Genomic DNA, 19143 nt, shown 5'->3' on the forward strand with positions numbered 1-19143 from the left:
TCTTAAGCCCAGCCTATGTCTGCAAATACCTATGTTAATTGGGTGAATTCCTTACCTCGAGGTTCCAAGAAAACTTGGGGATCCCGGGCCAGTCAGAAAGTGACATTTTTTAGTTACCACAGGTCAGGAACCTGTATAGGGCCTGCATAGACAAGGTATGAGGCATGTTTTCCCAAGGGGCTTTTATTGGCTCTATAATTCAACTTTGATTACTTGAAGGAATCTGTATTTGAAAGCATGTTATTCCAGTCAAAACCTTGGTAAAATAACCAGTGTCTCCAGTTGTGTCCTGTTACCAAAGAAAGCAGATTCTTATTGTACTTAGGCAAATAACAATATTGCCACAAGTTGAGAATACTCACAACTACTTTCCAAATTTTGGAGAAATCAGGTAGAGAGAAATGTGCTCCAAATTTTGTTTATAGGAATATATTTTACTTAATTGTCAAAAGTTTCAAAAAGTTTCTTTGGCTCTGAAAAACAAACAAAAGATCAGCAATGTTTTAGGCAAAAAGTCATAAAAGGATTTATTTCAGTCTTCTATTAGTTTAGTCCATGCAGTTAACTCCTGTTCTGCTTGATATTCATGAACATTTCAGCTCTCTATGGGAGTCTTGGAAGTTTTTCCTCTATTCTAGTGTCACAATCTCCAAGGTTATCAGAAACCTGCAATCAAGAGCACTTGTCAGAGTCCTATGCTGATTATAAACCACCTTTTGAAAAGAATAAAAATAAAACAACTGTGGATGACAAAAGTCTTAAAATAGTCATAGTTAAACACACAATTGACAAGAAAATTTGGTTATTTCTGTGGCATACAACAGTTTTACATAATAACCATAATTACTACTGATAACATATGCTAAGACCTATCAGAATCACAGGAATTTCATAAAATTCTGGAACATACACTAATAACACAGTTATATAAACATAATCCAAAGAAGCTTAAACACTGTTTCATATTTGACAATACTTCCTGTATGACTTTATTGTATCAAATAAGCTGAATATGTCTCTTCTGAACTTCAGGGAACTAATATAAAAAAATTAATGAGGACTGAAGTTAACATTTGATTTTGGAAAGTTTGTCAAATATAAAAAGTTTAAAACACTTGATATCACAAAATAGGATCACAGGTCATTGTAAACTAAGTCTTTCATTTAGCCAAAGTGATAACTCAGTTTTTTTTTTAAAGGTGAAAATCTTTAGTCTTTGAGAGAGGAGACTTAATTTTCCAAACAATAAGCCCTAATAAAGACAGCATGAGGCCAATTAAATTTTTTTTCAAAATTTTATAAACAATCTATAAAATGTTAACCATCCTGACCATAGGATATAATTTCCATAGCCTTTTTATAACCTTTATAATCTTTTATTAAGGAGTAGTTTAACGCTCCAAGAAAACCTTGTTAATCTGACATAGGGACCCATATGCTAGTCCTACATCAGTGTGCCTTCAACATTAATGGTTAATTTATAGAGAAACTGAACTTACTTTATCTCTCAAAATCAGCCCTTACAATCTCATGTGCTTGCCTCTTCCACGATAGTCCTTGGGCCTTGAGAAGTTTTAATTTCTGGCCATGTGTCTCATGAACAAAGTTTATTTTCATTGGCATCTTCTATGGGTTTGAAGATGAGGATTTAACTGCCGTCAGTGTTTAATATTTAGCAGGACTTGGGGTTCTTTTTAGACCCAGTAATCAAAGCCCTGTGACTTACTGGCACAAGAACTTTAAAAGCACATATAGAAAGTCACACGGATGTAATAACCTTAATTAAAAAAAAAGTTTTAATCTCAGTTTTTTTCCCTAAACAAATCAAAACTTAGTAATAATGACATAGAAATTATTTTGATAAAGCGTAAAATCTGTTTATTAGGCCAGTTACCCAAAGGCAAAAGAGACCTTCTGCAGTGCGACTGCTGTTCCCTATGGGGAGTTCCATTTAGATAACTTCAAGTCAAAACTAATGAAAAAGATACTTGAACTAGTTAGACATAGGAAGAATGTTTCCTGGATCATAAATGCAAATTTTCAGATCCATAGAACAATTTAAAGCCAAGAGCACAGAATATTATGTTGGAAGGAAATATTTTCTTTAGACCTTTAAGATAAAACATTTTTAGCATCAGATCACAACAAACAGAAACCAAAGGAGGAAAAATAAAAAACCGTACAGGAGCTGAAAATGAGTCGAAGGAGAGTTATTATTTCAGACTTTTAACGGAGAGAAAGCTGAAAAAACGAGACACAATAAAAGTTGAACTTTGCATTAAAAATCATAATGTCTTATAATTTTATTAAGGGTAAAGCAAATACCTTAAGAAAATATCATTGTTCTAATCAATCCTTTAGTGTATAAGTATTTTTTTCTTTAAATATCAAAACTCAATCTCTAGAAAGACCATTATAAATGATTTCCCTTTAATTATAGACAACTTGATCATATAAGTTTTTTTTTATTTTCATAATTGAGATTTTATTGGTTGAGGATCAGTACAGACATCTCAATTTGTACACAAATCTTAACATACGTAACGAAATTCTAAAAAGCCATGTATTGTAATTCTTTTTTAAAGTTATTCCAGTGACTTTCCAGCTTAAAATTTGGAAGCAAAGTTTCCTTAAGAGGCTATCAAGTACCAGTATCTTCACATGTTGGTCCGCTGTTACATATGGCCCACCAGTTCACAACTGAATAGCACGTACACTACATATTCAAATTTGTAATCTTTCACAGCACAGTAACAAAGTTGTTAGGAAAACAGGACTACCACAACCAAAGATGTTACAGAGTGCACACAATTCTGACAGGGAGAGCCATGATCAAAGAGTGGTTTTCTTTAGGAAACAATTCTACTAAAAAACAACATGGGAATAGAAGTAATTTAAAATGTTCAAGACATCAAATGCAGGACTGACTCCATATTGCCATTTAATATGCTTTGTATTATAGGATATAAAAACTAACCCCCCATCTATGGAATGTTAAGCTGACCCCCGAGACAGTCAGAGCCTCCCATAATTCAATATCCCACACTATTTTCTGGTTGTACCAAAAAATAAACAACCAGCAAATGATTTCACCTCTTAAAAAAAAGCATTTACACTTAAAAAATGGGATGAGGTGGGATTCCCTCCTCTTAAAAATGTTTCTAGAGCTACTAAAAAACTTGCATTTACAAAATAGTTGATAAAAATATTCCTCTGGATTGTACAAGAAGGGAGACAGGGACCACTGATAAGACATGGTATATGGTATTAATCAGACTTGGCTTCTTTCTCTCCTGCTTCATCAGAAGCTGGACTCTCCTCAGTTTTCCTTTCCCCGGTTTCTGCAGGTAAATCTTAGTTTCTTGGTTAGCCACTTCGGCCTGTTTTCCCTTTGCTCTCCTTTTCCCTTTTGTTGGCACTTTTTTGTCTGAAGATTTATCCTTTGCTGCTGCCTTTTTTGGCTTCACTTCCACTTTTGCAGGAGGTTTAGCTGACAACCGCGCCGAGCTCCTCTTGGGCTCTTCCTTGGCGGCCCCTTTAGCGGAGCCGACCTTCCTCTTGGGCATCCTGGCGGCAGGGAGGGTGCGTGCCGGGTGCCTGCGGGCTGCGGCGCGCCAACAGCCTTCACGAAACTGGGCTGCCCGGCCGCTGCCACTCCTCCCGCCGCCCGAGCTGCTGAGACCCACCGATCATATAAGATTTGATCCCACATTTTTTTTTTTCTTAAAAGGAGGAACTGAGCTGTGGCCAGACCATTCATGATATGCTTGGACTTTCTGGTTTGTCCTGACCTTCCCTCTTTCTTAAATAACCAATCATTTTATTCTGGGACAAAAAATTACCATGTAAGATTCTTTATCATATAAAATTATTTTTAAGCTTTCTTACCAAAAATACTTCTTTATTTCTATACCTTTCTTTACATATCTCTTATTTCCCTGTTCTTTTTACCTTGTTTTATACATAACCTTTAAGTAACCTTTGAATTAGACAAAAATTATTCACCCTTTAACAAGAACACACACATTTTTTAGAAAAAATGTTTTCCTACAACACATATTTTTTAATTAGAAAATACCCACTTAATGAAATACCTATTATTTAACTTTAGATTCTAAATTATGGCAAGTTTATCTACAAGTATTTATCCCATCACATTTACCTAATTATTTTATTTTTATAGTTTACCTAGATTATTTATGAAAACTGCAGCAGTCACCAAAGTTATTTTCCTGTCAACCATTTTATAGCTTGTGAATTTCAGGCATTTATCTGAGTTAGAATCTTAAGATTGAATACATGGTTATTTTACCAAATAATTCAGGATTTAGCTGTTTTCATTAAACCAATAATAATGTCTTTTTTGTGAAAGATTACACAAGAAAAGATCATTCTGTTTTGGGCTGGGTTTATTGTTTAATAACCTTTATGACAGCTGGGCGTGGTGGCTCAGGCCTGTAATCCCAGCATTTTGGGAGGCCGAGATGGGCGGATCACGAGGTCAGGAGATCGAGACCATCCTGGCTAACACGGTGAAATCCCGTCTCTACTAAAAGTACAAAAAAATTAGCTGGGCGTCTGTAGTCCCAGCTACTTGGGAGGCTGAGGCAGTAGAATGGCGTGAACCCTGGAGGCGGAACTTGCAGTGAGCCGAGATTGCACCACTGCACTCCAGCCTGGGCGACAGAGCCAGACTCCGTCTCAAAAAATAAAATAAAATAAAATAAAATAAAATAAAATAAACTTTATGACAAATTTTGACATCTTATAATATTTGGCAGGGATAAGTATGAAATCTCTTGATCAATAAATGCAAACAAAAATGTATACTGACATTTCTGAAGATATTTGTAATATTACTCTACCAATAATTTTAAAGCTAGCTTATTAAAAGCTCTACTTAAGTCATGTGAGCTTGAAAAGCATTTGGGCTTATTATTTAATTTATGAGTACTCTTTAAGCCAAATTTGGTACCTTGTGGCAGAAAACATATAACAAAATACATCTACATACACATAAACACACACACATACACACTCATATAAACAAATATCCTAGAGCATTTACTTCAGAACTCTAGCCACGAGATATTAATAACAACTCATTGGTTTGCAAAAACAATAACAAAAAGAAATGGTTAGGTGCAAACAGTAGATTTTATCTCAGTAGAAAAGTAACAACAGACTTAAAGCAGGCAGAAAAGAAAGCAGAGAGACAGAGAACTTAGGAGCTTTATAGCTGCAGATCGACCTTCAGGCTCTGAATTTTCCTTGATGTAATTTGCCTGTCAGTTGAAAATGTGCACAAGAACAGACCTAACGCGTAACCAGCTGGAGTATTAGAAAATCTGGCCCTTCCATTTACACAGCCACTTGCAAGTACAGGAGCCATAAAACCAAATGGGGTTCCAAGGGGGGTTGTTCTCCTTGTCTTTCCTTATTCTTAGATGATGTGTTTCCCACATTTTTTTTTTCTTAAAAGGAGGAACTGAGCTGTGGCCTAGGGTTTAGTGTGGTGGGTCAAAGTGTGCTGGTTGTGGACAGGACTCCACAATGCATCACCCCTGAATTGTTTCGGTCCTCTTTTGTGTCTCAGTTTCTCTCTCCAGAGGTCTAGCACCTCTGGGAGGGCTCAAAGTTTGGGGTGAGCAGCTCCTATATGTGCTCCCTGGATGAGCTTTTAAAACTAATTTTGTTGGCAATTCCCTGTAGGGCTACTTCACATCACATGGAGGCAACCCCCAGACACTCCCACTTGGCCTCCAGTCACCCAGGAGCACCTTTTGACTGGGAGGAGCAAAATGCCCTTTCTCTTTGGAGTTGAGGAAACTCAGTCTCTCATTTATCTATGAAAGTGACAGTGCAGTTCCTCATGCAAATATGCAGACAAGCCAATGGAGATTAATTTGGGGAGGAAAGGCAATGGAGAAGACTCTTTAAAATGCACCTCTGAATTAGAATTGAGATCCTAAACAACTTCCTAGGAGGAAAAAAGCCCAGCCAAGACCACTTTCTGTAAACTGTCCTTGGCCACCTTTAACTGTAGCTCTTGTCTGCTATTACACATGCCAAGGTCAAATCCTCTCACAGGACAAGGTAATCTCTGGTACCCCTGATAAAGGACTTAAGAAGAAATCACTTAGGCAGATAGTAAGGGTATGGGGATCCTCAGCAAAGCTTTTCTTTTTAATGAAAAGCAGCCCCAAATGATTTTCTAACAAAGAGCAGCCTGTAAAGTTCAGCTGCAGACATAGAGAGGCAAGATGGCTCCAATCAACTGGAAAGCCATTTGCATAATAATATTCAGCTGGGGCCACCAGCTTCCCCCCCCTCCCCCCGCACTATGTAAACGTCATACCTGATCGAACCAATCTGTGAGCCCTATGTAAATCAGACACCACCTCCTCAAACCTGACTAAAATTTGGCGCATCCACCACCTGCTGGTCCTTTCCACCGGGAGACCCCTTTCTCTAGAGAAAGCTGCTTCTCTTTCTCTTCTCTTCTGCTCATTAAACCTCTGCTCCTAAACTTGTGTGTGTCCATGTCCTAAATTTTCCTGGCGCATGACAATGAACCCCAGGGTGTATACCCCAGACAATGTAGCCACTTCACCCCCGGAAGCCAAAGAGGTCAGGTAATGCAATACAGGAGAGCAGAGCTTTACACCTAAGAAGAATCTACCCATGACTCTTGAAACTCCACAAAGAAAACAGAACACCCCCAGAGGAGTGAATGGTGCCTTTGTCCTGAGTTCTTTAAAGGGTTAGAGTCATTAGATGCCTTCTTTAGATTCTTCTTGGTACCAAAGATGGCGAGGGGAGAAGGAGGAATAGGGTGGAAGAAAAGTAAACGAAAGAACAATTATTTTTTTAAGACAGGGAGCAAACACACAAACCAAGTGCATGTTTGGTCATTTTTTTCTCTTTTGCAGCTGCGAGGAATTTTAGCCAATTCAGAGATACCTTGTTACTCACTATTTGGAATTCTCATTCGAATTTGACCAAGTCAGGTAGAATTGGCCAAATCTGATGGGAGAAAGACTGGAACAAACAACAAAAGAACCCCAACAATATGATTACTGAGTCCTCTAATGGTAAGGAGAAATTAAGACCAGCTGACTGTTAATCATAACTTTAGCCAAGAGAAAACTCCAATTCAGCTACTTACCTAGGAGTGGGTCTCAGGCTGAAGACTGCTCTCTACCATCCCAGAAGTAGGAAAAAACTCAAACTCACCTTCCCTGTTGGAAGTGAGCTCAAATTCCAGAATGCAGTTATCTGCCTTTCATTGTCATGGAAGCAGGAAAACTTGCCTTCCTTGTTGGAAGCAAGCAAAACTCCGGAAAAGGAGTTGTACAGCAAAATAAACTTTAGATCTCAACCAAATTTTGGGAGATGAGGGATTCTCTGGAGGGAGGGGAGCTCCCAGGCCTCAGCAAATTGTTCTATTGGTTTGAGCCATAAAGATAGCTCAAGTTGGTACCAAGTACTGATAGGAGATTTGTCAAAGGTCAGGGCCACCTCCACTCAGAGTCTCTTTGTGGTCACCAAATGTGTACCTCAAATATCTGAGACAGGTCTCAGTGAATTTAGAAAGTTTATTTTGCCAAGGTTAAGGACATGCCCATGACACAGCCTTAGGAGGTCCTGATGCCATGTGCCCAAGGCTTGGTTTTATACATTTTAGGGAGACATGAGACATCAATCAGTATATGTAAGATATGCAATGGTTTGGTCCAGAAAGGTGGGACAACTTGAAGTGGGGAGGGGGCTTCCAGGTCATAGGTAGATAAGAGAAAAATGGTTGCATTCTTTTGAGTTTCTGATTAGCCTTTCACTGAATACACAATTTACATGTGAGAGCAGGAAGAGTCACTTGTGCTTTAGTCTGACTTTGTGAAACAATAGGGCAAAGGAAGCAATCAGATATGCATTTGTCTCATGTGAACAGAGGGATGATTTTGAGTTCTGCCTGTCCTTTGTTTACAAGGAATTTCTTCATGGGCAAATTGTGAAGAAGGTATGTAGCTTTAAAAAAAAAACTTTGTAGTTATCTTATTTAGGAATAGAATAGGAGGCAGGTTTGCCCAATGCACTTCCCAGCTTGACTTTTCCCTTTGGCTTGGTCATTTGGGGGCGATTTATTTTCCTTTCATGGGGTCAATCCATCAAGAAGACATAACAACTGTAAATATATATATGTATGCACCCAACATTGGAGCAGCTAAATATATAAAGCAAATATTTACAGAAGACAAGGGAGAAATTGACAGCAACACAGGGACTTCAACACCCCATTCTCAACAGTGGACACATCATCCAGAAAGGCAGTCAGTAAGGAAACATTGGACTTAAACAAAACTCCAAGTCTTTTCTGAGTTCACACGACAGGCCTTGTGGCAGCCCACTGGATCTCACCTCAGCATCAATTAGAATTTCACTTCAGTTTTTCTTTCTCTTTGCATTTTCTCTGTAGTAAATTCCTAACCTCCTGCAGTTTTCTCTAGCTCAATAAATGACAACCCCATTCTTTCATTTGCTCGGGCCAAAAACCTCCGAGGCATCCTTGAAGCCTCACTCTCTCTCTCATCTCATCCAGATCCTAATGAAATCCCGTCTGCTCTCCCTTCACATCCCTCCTCTGATCTAAACCTTCTGTTGGCCCCCACTATGGCCCCCAGGAAGAGCCTAAATCCTTTCAATGGCTCACAATATCTACTCTGCCCCTTGCTTAATCCGGTTTCTCTGCTACCACTCAAATATACCAGGGATGCCCTTGCCTCAGCACCATGTGGCTGTTTGAAAGATCTGAATCTTCGCATTAGCATGGTGACTCCACAAGAGCTGGGGTTAGATAGCACCATTGCACTCCAGCCTGGGTGACAAAGCAAGACCCCGTCTGTGTGTTACCTGTTCAGTGTCTGGCTCACAGTAGGTGATCAACAAGTGTCTGTTGAATGAATGATTTCAAACTCAGAACAGCAAAAAGGAAAAGCAAATTAATATATATATTTTTTGAGACGGGGTCTTGCTCTGTCACCCAGGCTGGAGTGCAATGGCACTATCTCAGCTCACTGCAGCCTCCGCCTCCCGGATTCAAGCAAGTCTCCCACCTCAGCCTCCTGGGTAGCTGGGATCACAGGGGCGCACCACCATGGCCAGCTAATTTTTGCATTTTTAGTAGAGATGGAGTTTCACCATGTTGGCCAGGCTGGTCTCGAACTCCTGACCTCAGGTGATCCACCCGCCTCGGCCTCCCAAAGTGTTGGGATTACAGGCATGAGCCACCGCACCCAGACAATAATTTTTAATAATATTACCTGTATTACATTTATAATAGTGAATAAATAGAAACACCTTAAATAATTATTATATGGAGAGGTCGTTAAATGACTTATGTCATGTCCACTACATTAAAAAAAAAAGCTCATGTTTAAATTAGTTTGGGAAATGCTATATATTATACTCCCTTGTGGAGATTAGTATTAGCCTGTTAAAAGTTCTTAGAAGTCCTTGAGCAAAGAAAAATAGGTTTAAATTTGTTTAATCCAGCATTTCCCAAACATAACTGACCACAGGGCCCTCACAGTTTTGTGACTTTTATTAAAACAGAACTATTGTTTCACAGAACAGACTTTGGAAAATTTGTAATACATATATAGAAAAAAATTGAAGGGAGGTACATCAAGATGTTAATGATATTTATGTCTGGTTGCTAGAATTATGGAAACTTATTCTTTTCTCTGTATTTCTCAAATTTTTTTGCAATAAATATGTATTACTATTATAACCAAAACAGTAATAAGGATATTCACATTTTAAAATTGCAACTTTTGAAGGAGAAAATGAAGGCAAAGATAATTCAAGTTGGAAGACAATTTAATTTTAACTGATAGATACTTCCTCATTTTAAGCGGATAGCAAATGCCCCACTCTTTTGGAGTCCAACCGGAGAGACCACACTTGCCCTATTGAATCTTCTAGTTCTTCACTGGACTGGATCAACTACAAGAATGCTGGGAAAGGAAGATAAAATGGTGAATGCTCTGCACTGAGTTGCTATGTAATTATATCACCTTTTCAAAGATTGGATTTTACACCAGCTTTTCACTTAATATGAACCAAATAATTCCATACAAACAAAATACTTTGATGAAAAAGCAGAATAAGAATGTGTTTCCAGTACAGTGGGGCTTGGAGGTAGTGGTATAAGTATGGTTAGGTAGTTTTTCTTCTTTCGTTTTTAAAGTATCTTTTTAAAAATGAACTGATCAAACAATACAGCTCATTGTAGAAAGATCAGAAAGTGGTTTGAATTCTGGATTGAATCAGAAACAGTCCATCAATTTTTTTTTTAAAGTTAGTTATAGTGCCGGACGCGGTGGCTCACGCCTGTAATCCCAGCACTTCGGGAGGCCGAGGCGGGTGGATCACGAGGTCAGGAGATCAAGACCATCCTGGCTAACACGGTGAAACCCCGTCTCTACTAAAAATACAAAAAATTAGCCAGGCGTGGTCGTGGTGGGCGCCTGTGGTCCCAGCTACTCGGGAGGCTGAGGCAGGAGAATGGCATGAACCCGGGAGGCGGAGCTTGCAGTGAGCCGAGATCGCGCCACTGCACTCCAGCCTGGGCGACAGAGCGAGACTCTGTCTCAAAAAAAAAAAAAAAAAAAAAGAAAAGAAAAAAAAGAAAGATCAGAAAGTGCAATTAGACAGGAAAAACAAAAGTTAACACCACCACCAATAATAATAAAACAACCTATTCACTACCACAAGGAGATAACCAATGTCTAATACTTCGGTTAGGTTCTTAGAGGCTTTCCCCCTATACAATTAGTTTTTAATAAGAAATTAGACTAAACTATATATCTTCTGTTATAATCTGCTTTTTCCACTCAATGATATTTCATGAATATGTTTCCATGTAATTATCCTTAGTACTCATTGTATGAATGTGCAATGCTTTCTTTAGCTAGCCCAGACTGATGGACATTTAAGTTTTCATTTCTTCACTATCGTAAACCATACTAAAAATTCCTTGTACACATATCTTTATGGACTTGTTAGAGCCTGTCAGTCCTCCCGATTGCCACCTCTGCTTCTGGAATGCTGAGAGATTAGCCAAGCTTCCATGTGCCTCAGGTAATAAGCAGCTAGCTTAAGCCTTCGTTACAGCTGCAGCTATTGGTATACACAGGTGAGTACAGAGGAGGAAGAATGAGGCACAGAGAGGCTGTTTGCAATCCTCACTGTGTGCAATCCTCACTGTGAAATGTCTTAATTAAAAATCAACAAGTATTACTGAGAGTCTACTATGTGCCCAGTACCAAGTCCCAATTTTTCCTGGAACTTGATGTGTCCTTTATGACCACAGACTCCAGTCTTCTTTAATTTCTGCAACACTTAAAAAATTATAACTTGGCCTGGCGCAGTGACTCACGCCTGTAATCCCAGCACTTTGAGAGGCCGAGGCGGGTGGATCACGAGATCAGGAGTTCAAGACCAGCCTGACCAACATGGTGAAACCCTGTCTCTACAAAAAATACAAAAATTTGCCGGCTGGGCGTGGTGACACGTGCCTGTAATCCCAGCTACTCAGGAGGCTGAGGCAGGAGAATCGATTCAACCTGGGAGGCAGAGGTTGCAGTGAGCTGAGATGGTGCCACTGCACTCCAGCCTGGGTGACATACTGAGACTTCACCTCAAAAAAAAAAAAAAAAAAAAAGTCAGGAAACAACAGGTGCTGGAGAGGATGTGGAGAAATAGGAACACTTTTACACTGTTGGTGGGACTGTAAACTAGTTCAACCCTTGTGGAAATCGGTGTGGCGATTCCTCAGGGATCTAGAACTAGAAATACCATTTGACCCAGCCATCCCATTACTGGGTATATACCCAAAGGATTATAAATCATGCTGCTATAAAGACACATGCACACGTATGTTTATTGCGGCACAATTCACAATAGCAAAGACTTGGAACCAACCCAAATGTCCAACAATGATAGACTGGATCAAGAAAATGTGGCACATATACACCATGGAATACTATGCAGCCATAAAAAATGATGAGTTCATGTCCTTTGTAGGGACATGGATGAAGGTGGAAACTATCATTCTCAGCAAACTATCGCAAGGACAAAAAGCCAAACACTGCATGTTCTTGCTCATAGGTGGGACTTGAACAATGAGAACACATGGACACAGGAAGGGGAACATCACACTCTGGGGACTGTTGTGGGGTGGGGGGAAGGGGGAGGGATAGCATTAGGAGATATACCTAATGCTAAATGACGGTTAATGCGTACAGCACACCAACATGGCACATGTATACATATGTAACAAACCTGCACGTTGTGCACATGTACCCTAAAACTTAAAGTATAGTACCAATAAAAAAAAAAGAAAAAAGAAAAATAAAAAATTATAACTTTTTCTTCTGTTGGATTATTTTGGTTCTCTTCATCAAAGAAATCATTCTGTGCCTCCTGCATCTACCATTTCTTCTCTAATCTTACTTTCACCAAACTGTTTCCTTAATACTGCTTGCCTATGTAATCCTGTTTTCCATATTTTCTTTTATATTTTGCACCAATGTCTCTTTTTCTTCATGCTTCCTCATTTTGGTGATAGTTTTACTTTTTGTCTTTTACATTTTTCTTGGGATTTTCCAACTAATTTTCATCTTCTTCTTTTGTTTTGGTATACCTTATCTGCCCTGTTGTATTTCTGCATATAGCATTTATTATTATTATTATTATTATTATTATTATTATTATTATTGTTATTATTATTGAGATGAGGTCTCGCTATGTTCCCAGGCTGGTCTCAAACTCCTGGCCTTAAGCAATCCTCCTGCCTCAGCCTCTGAAAGTGCTGGGATTACAGGCATGTGCCACCATGCCCAACCTTAGCTATTATTTTATATTTTGTATCAAATGTTTTGAATTTATGGCAATATGTTAGTACATGGTTTTTATCTGCCCTGAGATATTTTTCTAGTGAGTATTCCTCATCTGCCATTTCTTGCTTATACGTTTCTTGTGTTTTCCATACAGTAACTCTGTATAGATCTGGTGCTGTTTCCTGTTGAATGAGGTAAACTCTTACTGGACCAGTTATTTACAGGAGATGTGCACAAGTCCAGTGCTACACTTTGGACTAACAAATTCTCTTCATGATGCTGAGGTATGTGTGAGCTCTTGCAGCCTTTACTTCTTTCCAGTCAAGTGAGAGCAGCAGATGTAGGTCTGAGCATAAAGAAGTTTCAGACTTTACCTTCTTGCCTCAAAAGACTGCTTCTTAAAAATATGGCTTGCCTATATGCTTATTCATTCAAATTTATCTGTTAGGCTTCTACTTGGTGCCCAATTGGGTCCAGAAATGTTTCTTTCACTAGTTAGCTTGCTTGTTCCCAGCAAGGGCTTATTGGCTTTTCTCTTCAGGTTAAGCCATCTACTTCAAAGAAGGAATTCTTTTTCTTGGCATATTGCCTGCTTCATCTTCACAGAAGTCCCTCTGAATATGCATGGTTAACCAATACTTCAGATGCTTTTGATGCAGCTGACCTGTCGACCACAGTTTGAGTAACAATGACTTCAAAGATGTGGAACCAGACATATGTTGATTTGAGTTCCAGCTTCCTTGGTTGGTTGCTAGGTATACTAGTCAGGGATATTCAGCTGCTATAACAAACAATCCTGAGATCTTAGTAGCTTAACACAATAAAATTGATCCTTCACTCATGCCTCATTCTGATGTAAGTTAAGTTCTCCTCCACGAGGTGATTCAGGGATCCCAGCTCCTTCCATCATGTGGCTTCACCATCTTAGAGTCCTTCAGTTGAAGCCATGCATATGTGAAAGAGAGAGGCAGCATGGACACATGTGCAAGACATTTTATGGCTAGGCCTGGAAATGTCATACATTCCTTTTGCTCGTATTTAACTGGCCAAATCTCAGTACTGTGGTCCCAGCCTAATTGGAAGGAAGGTTGAGAATATAATGTTACTCTGTGCTTGGAGAAGAAGGAACAGGATTGCTGAACATATAGCCAGTCTCTGTTACAGTCTGTCTTTCTGATCACCCAGTATCTGTTTCACTTTTCCTTTCATACTTGGAACACAGCCACCCTGTCATGCATATGGAAATATTCCACCCATATTTCCGCTTGAGAAAGGCCTTATTTCCCTAGCTGCTGAGAGTGTTGTCAGCAGAAAGCCTCTACCTGTTAGCTCATTCAGGGTCTGCCTCAGCGGCAGAGAGCTTCCATGTACTTTCTGGGGGCAGCCCACATCCAGTGAATGACTGAGGTGGGGTTAGAGAGGTCCAGCCATTTCAGCCATGTGGGACAACCCTGATGGGGCCGACTGAGTCTTTGTTGGGCTTGCAAGACAGTTTGATTTTTCCCTTCCACTCCCGATCTTCCACAGGCGTTGATCATTAGTAATACTCTGAATGCCAAATTCCGGTCTCCCTGTCTAGTTTCGGAATACCTGACTTGTGGCAAACCCTTTCCTCAGTACTAAATCACACTCATCACTGTGTCCAGCTCAAAGTCCAGAGTATCTGGGTGATGCTTAGTTCTCTCAAGTCTGGAGGTGGCTCTGCTTGGTTAAGCGACCTATGAACTAAAACGAGTTGTCTGCTCCTGATCTCCACACCCCAGCATAATGATGGAACAGGAAGAGGATAAGCACCATAAACATTCCCATTTGGAAATAGGAAGAATGAGAGACACACAGCAGTCACTGCTCTGTGGCAATCCTGGAGTCCTGGTGGGTAGGCATGGATTAGGCCCAAATCCTGCTTTCAAAGGGTGACTCTGTGGCCCATTGTCCATTCTCTGGGAGGCTCTACTGATCCATTATTCTCTATGGCTGCATCTGAAGCAAATGTTGGGACCTTCAAAGCTGGTGTCCTTCTTTTTCATGGAAGGTTGGAGGCCTAACTATTGTTTACAACTGATGGCTCATTTAGTTCTGGCTCATGGTTTCTCTGGCAATAAGCTTCTCTCAAAAGCTTAGCTGACTTCTAATCTATTTGCCTCCAATCAGTTCCATGTGCCAGTAACCACATCCAAGGTTGCTTCCTAGACACAGTTCTTGATCCTGTGATCATTTTGAGGTTACAGGAGCCATAAGTGATGCCATACCCTTAATCTGATCTTTATCCTCAGCCACTTTTATTAGATTTTTGAGCTCTGCAGGACCCCCCATTTCTATTCTCTATTCCCTTTTAGTTCCTCTCGCAAACTGGCCAACTATTTCCTGACCTCATCTCTTTAATACCTTTGTTGATCACTTTCATAGGTCTCCCCACTTGGACTCTGTCTCCCACAATAGCAATGACCTACCAATTTGTAATTTTTAATTGTCTTCTTTCTCTGTCTTTCTAGCAACAAGCACAGAGACAAGCAAGTAGTCATTTGTTGGTAAATACTGACTGAATTAACAAAATTTAGCTCAACTATTTTGTTTTCCTCAGGATTCTTTTGGCTTCATATGATTTATGTAGATAAATATTATGGTAAATTTTCAGGAAATTGAGAGCCCAGCTAATTATATATTTTCTATGTACAGTTCCTGAGCCACAGGGAAGAAAAATTAGGAGTTAATAAAGTTGATAAAAGAAATGACCAGTTGTAAACACTGGTCATTAAATGTGACCTGTCAGTCATTGGTAACAAATGGAGCAAGTTGGAGGAAGTAAAAGAGAAAGTAGACATTTTAAAAGGGGGTTGCATGACCTTTCACAGTTTTCCTCCCAGAATTGAATTTCTTAAAACTTCCCCTTAATTACAGATATGCAGGCTGGTGAGCAACCTGTTTCTGTTCCCACCCCCCTTCACGTTCCCTCTCTCCTCCCTGTCTCTTCTTCCCACAGAAGCTTACGTGAAGCAGCAGAGGATCCCCATTAGTGCTGAGGTGAGAAGAAAAGCAACAATGGCTGCTGGAGGTAAGGCACTCTTGATAAGTTGCCATAAGTAATCCCTGAAGTTGTTCAGCCAGGACCTGTGATTACCTGCAGAAAGAGCATAGCCATTCATTGAGGAGAGGTCAAGTAAATGATAGGGCTGGCGTTTGAATCCAAATTCGAGTTCAAATAGTTGTCGCAGATATCATGTTCTTACAGTTGTCCAGAGCCCATATTCTAAACTACTTTGCTGTGCTGCCTGTAAGATGTTCAAAGGGCAAACACTTTGTTTTTAAAGTATCCCGAGATGGATATAATTTTTGCCTCCTTGTAAGTCAAATAGGAACAATAATTGTTGTTTCAGATATCTTAAGGGTTGTTTTGAGTATATTGGATACTTTTTGAAAGAGAAGCATGAATTGACAACAAGAAAGTCTTTACTAAAGTGTTGTTGCCCAGAGTATATCTGGGAGTCCTGCAGGAGGCTGAGGAGAGGGAGTATCCCAGGAAGAGAAAGGAGAAGGCCACCAGCCCTAAGAGCAGAGGAGAAAGGGGCCAGGGCAACTGGAAGAAGGACCTCTAGGGGGAGTTTGCTGATCATTGTAAGGCTGGGGATGTTGGGTCTTTTCATTAGCAACTGGGGGAGGAAGGTACAGTGCTTTGACCCTAAAGAAAGAAGTAGGGGAAAATGAAAGTGTCTGCAGCATGGAGTTGAGAGGATTCACCACTAACCAGCAAGACACTTGAATATTATGTGTGTGCATGTTGGAACCTAGATTGTGGATCAGTGGACCATCAGGTTTATTTTCAATTTCACCTCCTTTGTCAAGTCTTTCCTGACCCCTCCCCCAAAACAATTTAAATTATCCCCTTGTCCCCTGGGAGCATTGATCATACTCCATGGAAGGTTGGCGTCTATGGCTTTGTCTGCCTATCTGTGAGCTCCTTCATAACAGAGGCTGTTCAACTCCTAATCCATGCAGTTCAGAAAAGGGCTTGATACGTAGTAGGTAGGTTAATGCTTGTTGAACTAAATTGAACCAAACCAGAATAGTTTGCTTTCCTATGAACATTCTTTTTAAACATGAAATTCATTTTACCTGACCTGAAACATGAATCTTAAGTCCTATGAAGAAAGGAACATTCATCCTAACAGCAAACACACCCCCTGAGCGTGGTTTCGATCCTGTTTTTTCTTGTATTCCCAAGGCAGACAAAGGCGAAGGAGAGGAAGCTACTGTCTCCAACAAGAGGCAAGTTAGAGAGCATAGCAGAAATCCAATTATCAGCAGCTTCTGGGGTTCCATGGACTCCCACCTTCAGCTGTGGCTGAAGAGCTGGTAATCCTAGCTCACTCTGCCAAGGAGAGATGTTTTTGTCCGTAGGTCTTTCCACAGAAACTTTGTCTGAAAAGTTAGACAATGATGGTTTAGTTCATATTCCAAAAATCTTCTCACCATCACGAACATAAGGATAATTGACTGACTTACACAGGTGACTCCTGAAAATGGTCAGTTTCCAAAGCAAAATGTATCCCCTCCAAGAAAACAAAGCAAAACCTGACTATGCTCTATCAGGTCAGATACCTGACATTCCCTCCTACACCTGATACCTTTTCAATCTTCCCCAACTCAATTAGTAGAAACTCTTTCACCTGTTCAGGCCGAAAAACGTACATTCACATTGTTGTGCAACAGATCTCTAGAACTTTTTCAACTTGGAAAACTGAAACTCTAAACAGCCCCTCATTTTTGTTTCTATGAATTTGACTACTTTAGATACCAAATATAAGAAATTTCTATATATATCTATATATTTGTAACTCCATGATATATTTTATATATTCAAGTAACAAACTTTTATATTGCTTTAAAAAGTAAATGTTTGCTTAGATTTACATATATAGTAATGACTCTTCTTTTTCTCTCATACACTTTATCCATCAGAAAAGTCTAGTCACCTTTACTTACAAAATGTATCCAGAATCCTGCCACTTCACACCACCTCCACTGCTACCCACCATCATCTCTGTCTTTCTGCTTCCATCCTTGCCTCCCTTAAGCCTCTTCTCCAGTGAGTGGCCAAAGAGATCTTGGTAAGTTGTAGGTCAGATTATGTCCTAGTTACTGCTGACCACATATCCTATGAGTCTCCTCTTGATCATCACTCCAACTTAGCCTCATTTCATTTTGAACAGGCTAGGCGTGTTCCTACCTTGGGGCTTTTTCACTTGCTTTTCCCTTTCCAGGGAATGCTTTTCCCCCAGGTATTCTCAGAATTTATTTCCTCACCTCTGTCAGGTACTCAGATATCACCTTCTCAATGAGGATTTTCCTTAGTTCCCATCGTTAAAATCGTACCACCCTCCTACAAACTTCCTAATTGTCTTACCTGCTTGATTTTTCTCCAGAACCTCATCAGAACCTAGTAGAATATATTTTACTTTACTTTATTATATGTATCTCCTGAATATAATGTAAGCTCTATGAGTGCAGGGATTTTTGTCTGTTTTGTTCACTGCTGAACAGTACCTAGCACATAGGGTATCCAGGTGCTTAATAAATATTTTTTGAATGAATGGCGACTTTTGGCAAATATTGTTCCCACCCATTTTTCATTTACTACATCCAACTAGATAAGCTGAAAAAGCTGAATCCTCCCTTTCTCAGCCATCCTTGAAGTTAGGCATGGCTATGTGACGTAGCTCTGGATAATGAAACATAAGGGAAATCTGATGGATAGCTTTTGGGAAGGCTTTTTGCTGTCTTGATAAAAGAGATGGTGCTACCATTTTCCCTTTATGCTGCCTTGAATATTGTTTAAGAAATGTTGACTGAAGTTGCTCTGGTAATTTCAAGCCACTAAACTAACACCTGTATCTGCTTCTGGACTGCATGGTATGAGAAAAATATACTCTTATTTGAGCCATTATAATTTGGGCCCCCTATTACTTAAGACATTTATAACTGATACACTCACCTACTGTTTGATACGGCTTAAAAAAGACCCACATCCAGTGGGAAACCACTTACCTGAAAATGGACTTAGGACCACGGAATTCAAAGAACCAGTGGAATTAGGCCTTAGTCTTTAGAGGGCAGAAGTCTTCAGAAGAAGCTGGTTAGTCTTCTCCTTAGGTCTCTGAAGTTCCAAATAGAATTCCACCACTCCTTATGATATCATTGATTACATTTAACCCTCCCCCAGTCTCCGTATTTGACAGCTAAGCAC

The 19143-nt window shown here is 39.8% G+C and overlaps 1 protein-coding gene and 1 pseudogene across 1 annotated transcript; both read right to left on the reverse strand.

Moving 5' to 3' along the window:
• Positions 1-3010: 3010 nt before the first annotated feature.
• Positions 3011-3566, reverse strand: LOC129024857 (non-histone chromosomal protein HMG-14-like; annotated as a pseudogene).
• Positions 3567-9988: 6422 nt separating this feature from the next.
• SMIM9 (small integral membrane protein 9) lies at positions 9989-17219 on the reverse strand. The gene is made up of 3 exons (XM_054471080.1): positions 17078-17219; positions 15891-16020; positions 9989-10016 (listed from the first exon to the last, which is right to left on the reverse strand). Exons 1-3 carry the CDS (start codon positions 17217-17219, stop codon positions 9989-9991), a joined length of 300 nt encoding a protein of 99 aa, XP_054327055.1.
• Positions 17220-19143: the final 1924 nt, after the last annotated feature.

Source organism: Pongo pygmaeus, chromosome X, assembly GCF_028885625.2.
Source record: "Pongo pygmaeus isolate AG05252 chromosome X, NHGRI_mPonPyg2-v2.0_pri, whole genome shotgun sequence".
Taxonomy (NCBI): domain Eukaryota; kingdom Metazoa; phylum Chordata; class Mammalia; order Primates; family Hominidae; genus Pongo; species Pongo pygmaeus.

Coding starts and splice junctions, on each gene's coding strand:
- SMIM9 (XM_054471080.1), bottom strand. CDS start 17,219: ATGGAACCCCAGAAGCTGCTGATAATTGGATTTCTGCTATGCTCTCTA. Junction 16,021..17,077: donor ATCGAAACCACGCTCAGGGG/GTGTGTTTGCTG, acceptor CTCTTTCTGCAG/GTAATCACAGGTCCTGGCTG. Junction 10,017..15,890: donor GGGATCCTCTGCTGCTTCAC/GTAAGCTTCTGT, acceptor TTCCTTTCCCAG/CATTCTTGTAGTTGATCCAG.